Here is a 5,420-nt window from a genome sequence, read left to right on the forward strand (position 1 = left end):
ATATATACCTTTTTAAAGCAATGTCAAGTGTACGACCTTGTTTTGGATCAGCATGTAACTTGTTGTAATTAATGCTGACTTGCGAATCGCAGGATTGTATCATTTTTGCAACTTCCACTTTAGTTTTACCCTTTACTGATGCTCCATTCACTGCCACAAGTTCGTCTCCTGCTTGAAGGGTACCATCTACAGCAACAGGTGTATTGTCGAAAATTTGTACAATATAAAGACATGGGCAAAGTGGTGCACCGCCGCCGATACTTATACCGATTAGATTACTAGTATCCTTTTGTATTACGACATTTCCAGATGTAATTGTCATGCCCCTGAAATGCAAAGAAAATTTATAAAAAACATATATAATATGATCTTCGAGTAAATATAAATATATAGCACTTTAAATCTTTTAGAAAAAATTAAATATTCAAAATACCTCATAATAAATACTTCTTGTACTTAGTTAATTCATTCATATAAGTATCTTATTTAATTTTAATATTTCAGATTTTATAAAATTCAAATAGGTCCATAATTAAACATTAAATAAGTAATGCACATAGAGTATAATATATATTAATATTGAAAATCATCAAAATGAAAAAATTTCATGTTTTTGATTTTATGATTTTGCATATAAATAATATATACATATAAAAAGTTATATAAATAGTATAACTAAATATACATAATAAAAAGTTAAAATTAATGATGCATAATAGTTTTGTGCATACAAAAAATATAATACAGAAAATACAGAAAATATAAAAAAATCTTTTCTTTTGTTTTTTATCATGATAAAATATTAAAAATCATATCCAAAGGCAATGTAAATTTATTAACATATAAGCTTTAAGTTATATAAATATTTAATAATATATCAATTTCATACTATAAAATTTTAAGTGTTTTCAATTTAAAAAAAAAAAAAACAATCATTATACGTTTTTGATAAATCTTTTACTGAATTAAATTAACAGTAAAAATATTTTGATTTTCAAGAATAAATCAAATATAAACTGTCTGTATGAACTTCCATGATTGTATGTCAATAATATAAGGCAATAAAATATAATTTACAAACAATTTAAATGTACTTATCAACAATTTTTATTGATAAGTACATTCCAATAATTTAAATCTAAATTATTAGAAAAATTATATCTTATCACCTTATAAATATGCATTATAAACATGCATTACATGCAAACCATGAAGATTCATATATTAAGAAATTCATTTATATTTGGTTTTTCACTCAAGTTCCCTGCAATATTAATATAATAAATTGATAATATAAATGTTTTTTTCATGATAAAATGTTTAATAACAAAACTTACAGATTGACGAGTTGTGGCTGTATATATTGATCTTGCGTGACCAGTTCTATATCTGGCCTAAATCCCAATAAGCAGTATAAAAGGAAAACATTGAATTTGATACGCAAAAAGACAAGAATATAAAAAAATCAATATAATCCAAAATATATATAAAAATATATAATATAAAAATAATACAAGAACAGTGCATACATGCGATCTTCCATCATAGCCAGTTGGTGTATTTCCATGCTAGCCAATAGTATGGTGGTTAGAGCGATAAAAGCTTTATCCAAAATTGATATGTATTCAAACTTTGAAGCATACTAGTATTTGTAAACGTAGTTGAAATAATTAAATCACTTGTTAAACTTTTCCACCACACAGTAACATTCAGGCATGCATTTTACGACCAAAAGAAAGCATATTAAGGCTGTAAATATAGCATAACAAATATAGTATAATAAACTATAACTAATAAACATTAATATCCACAATTTTTTACATAACCAACATTTTATCCTCTTCAAAGAAGAAATCATCTTCAAAGTCCATGCCCAGGCCAGTCATATTCGCTAATATCTGAAATATCGACGATTGTTATTTATATGTATCGTTCTTTTTTCAATCTAGTTCATTGTAAATGTAATGGGGGTTATACAATGATCCCTTTTATACCATTAAATCAGTTAATATACATATTAAATTGGTGCGAACTAATTACATTCTAGTTTAAATACACTTAATACTAATTAGTAATTTACTATTGAATTATCTTAATTTCGACGGTACATGTAAACATATATATGATATGAATATTTGATTAATCATTTTGATACATACTGTATGTATCAATTTAGAGTAGTAATTATATAGTATCGCTATAGCAGCTCCGAAATTATCAATAAATAAAATATCAATAAAATTAATCTTATTCAATGTTTTTACACGAAATGAAAGAATCTGACAGCAATAAGCGTTGTTCTACAAGAACGGAGACATTAAGCGTTAAATTTGATAACTATTGAGGTTAGGAAATTTGTCACACTTTAATACTGCGAATTAAAGTCACTAGATTTCTAAAATACCTCAAACTTGCCTCCATCGTAACGCAAAACGCGGTCATTTTCAAACTTATGTATTTATATAAAGGTAGTTTATTTGGGAAAATAAAGCCGTAAAATATGTAAATCAATTTTTTAATTGTAAATAATTTACTTATGAACCAAAAGAAATATTATACGAATGCTTAATTTGTATATCTTTTAGTCTAACATAGGTTTTTTCGTTGTGAAGTGTTAGTGCAGAAAAGTGCAATCTGACATTATAAGTTCTAGGGATCCATTCTGTATCTTCAACAAGATGAAAATTACAAAAGCAAGCAAATTTACTAGGTTGACCAATGAAATAATCAGTATTCTAATAAATTCGCTCACTTTTATAATTTTCACTTCATTTCAAGATACAGAATCGATCTCTAAGAGTTAATAGATCCGAAATTTAGAACTCTTGATTGAACAAATTTACTACTTATTGCGCACCCATTGAAATGATTGGCCTGATATTTTATATGTCGGTCAAGGCTTTCAAGCCTGTTGATTGGCTGCGGAACAGAGAAATTCTCGGATTTCTGCAGCCAATCAATAGGCTTGAAAAGTCTTATCAAGCGATACATGAAATAGCGGCTTATCAGTTACCATGTTAATTTCACACGTCATATCCGGTAAAATCCTCTTTCGTTTCCGGTAAAGTTGCGAACTTGGATGTTTGTTCTCTCTTGTAGGGCTAAGGTCTTATCGACGACTTACTCCAATTTTAAGTTCCATCCGTTTCTCAGTAATTAAATCTAAACAAAGAAAATGACGACCGAAGCCGAGCTTGCGTGCGTTTACTCTGCGTTGATACTCGTTGACGATGATATCGCCGTAACTGTAAGTATAAATTATATCGTCACGCGGGTTTATCACTTTTACGTTATTTTTTATTTTATTGGTATGTTTTATTATCGGTATTTCATTAACGTTTTTATGTTTTACGTTTTTATTAAATAATTTTATCATCTGTATTATATCCCCTTTTGACAGAATTGTTTCAATTGTGTCTACTAACCTCTCTGTTACTGAATTCTCAATACGTATTCATTTATATTAAAAATATATTGATAAAATTAAAGCTTAAGGGTGCGTAAAGTTTGGATTTTTATGCGCTTTAAGCATTTATTCTGTTTTTATCGATCCTTAGATATAAAATAAACAGAGAGAGAAACGCCAACGTCAAAATCAAACCCAGTTTAAATTCAGTCTTAAATTTTAATGATTAGTGTTTTTATGAACTTTCGAAATAAAGAATTATATATTTCAAACTCCTTTTTTTATCTTCATTCATAAAATATGAAAGTTGACTCCAGACAGAAAATGAAAAATAAATGTAATTTATTATTAATATGTTCTCTTGAATTATTATATTTCAATTTCACAGGGCGAAAAAATACAAACAATTTTAAAAGCAGCCAATGTAAATGTTGAATCTTATTGGCCTGGACTTTTCGCTAAAGCTTTAGAAGGCATAAATGTTAAGGAATTAATTACCAACATCGGATCCGGTGTTGGAGCCGCACCTGTAGGAGCAGGTAATATATGTACTTTTTTATTGAGAATAAATAATTAAGATGCAAATCCTTTTTTAACCAATACAAATACAAATGTTTATGTGAGTTTCTACAGTAGTGTGTAAATTATATATTCATAAAGTTATTAAATAAATACAATTACCAAGTAATTAAGATGTATTTGATAAACAAATTTATACGTGAAACACATGTTTTGATTCTGAATTTGTTCTTTTCAATGCAATAACTTTTGATTTATTTCCATCAAGCTTTGCAAAATTCTTGCTCAATTGTTAAAAGCTCAAATATGTCTATTGCTTGGATATCATTAGAATCACAGAAATTCAAATTGCTATTAATAAAAAAAATGTTAAAAAAAACATGAGATTATATCTTGATATCAATAAAGCTTGATATCAGTAATTGCAGCAATTAAAAATAAATTTGAAAGAATTTTATGCTTAATAAGTTATGGAAGACTTACAAATTTTAACCTCTTCATCCACCGATCTAGCTTTAAATTGTTAGCTCGGTCAGCAAAAGAGGTCAAAGGAAACTGATAACGAACTTTCTGATTTTATCAATAAAAATATAATCTTGAAAGTTTTGTTAACAATAATTTTTTATTAAAAATATAAAAAAATTGTGTTAGAATATCATATATAATATGATATAAATTTTTATTTTTTTGACTGATTTATTCAGGCAAATATAATCTTTTTAATTATTATTTCTGTATGAAAAATATTTTTATTTTGTTCTTTTAAAGCTCCAGCTGCAGCGGCGCCTGTTAGCACAGAAGCTGCTCCAACTAAAGAAGAAAAGAAGAAGGAAGAACCAGAAGAAGAATCAGATGATGATATGGGCTTTGGTAATTTATCAAATTTATATTATTTAAATCTCAAGAAAGTAATTAAATTCCCAATCTATTATCATTTTTTATTTTGAATGAAACTTAAAAATTTGAAAACAATTGATACTAAAATAGAATAATGATAATAGGATACTGAAAAATATTGTTAATAAAGTTTTCTAAATTTGTTTTATTACTTTTGATAGAACAGTTTTACCGATATTTTCCGCCAAATCTATAAATATTGATTTTTACCAGACTTTATAAAAAAAAAAAATGAAATTTTGCCTGAAAGAAAATACAAATATTCAGTGATTAATATAGCATGTATTAGCTACAGAGTATACATGATGACAATATTTAAAAAATGAGAATACAATAAAAATTAATCATCCTGTTCAATGGATATAACTAGTTCTATTTTAATTGCAATCTATTATTTAATTACAGGTCTATTCGACTAGGATCAGGGATCGCGTTGGTCCATTCCTTTTACAGTTTTGTACAGTTACATTGTACACATAATATAAATAATGAAACATTTTAGATAAAAAAAATGTATACTTTTTTCCCAATCATAGAAAAGCGAATAAGAGTTAGTTCTATTTTTCTTTCTTTTATTTGTATATGCATAATGTATGAA

The 5,420-nt window shown here is 26.5% G+C and overlaps 2 protein-coding genes across 2 annotated transcripts in view; one reads left to right on the forward strand and one right to left on the reverse strand.

The window, feature by feature from the left end:
* LOC105624257 (PRKCA-binding protein) overlaps positions 1-1,886 on the reverse strand; it is a 7,623-nt gene extending 5,737 nt beyond the window's left edge. Inside the window, exons 1-3 of the mRNA XM_012205620.1 lie at positions 1,831-1,886; positions 1,338-1,394; positions 10-326 (exon numbers count right to left, since the gene is read on the reverse strand). Coding sequence (XP_012061010.1) covers positions 10-326; positions 1,338-1,394; positions 1,831-1,886 — 430 coding nt within the window. The remainder of the gene's footprint in view (positions 1-9; positions 327-1,337; positions 1,395-1,830) is intronic.
* Positions 1,887-3,066: 1,180 nt separating this feature from the next.
* LOC105624268 (60S acidic ribosomal protein P1) lies at positions 3,067-5,322 on the forward strand. Its single transcript, XM_012205631.1, has 4 exons — positions 3,067-3,247; positions 3,795-3,945; positions 4,694-4,795; positions 5,228-5,322. Exons 1-4 carry the CDS (start codon positions 3,176-3,178, stop codon positions 5,239-5,241), a joined length of 339 nt encoding a protein of 112 aa, XP_012061021.1. The 5' UTR covers positions 3,067-3,175; the 3' UTR covers positions 5,242-5,322.
* The last annotated feature ends 98 nt before the right edge of the window (positions 5,323-5,420 follow it).

This window comes from Atta cephalotes (assembly GCF_000143395.1).
Source record: "Atta cephalotes unplaced genomic scaffold scaffold00003, whole genome shotgun sequence".
Taxonomy (NCBI): Eukaryota; Metazoa; Arthropoda; class Insecta; order Hymenoptera; family Formicidae; genus Atta; species Atta cephalotes.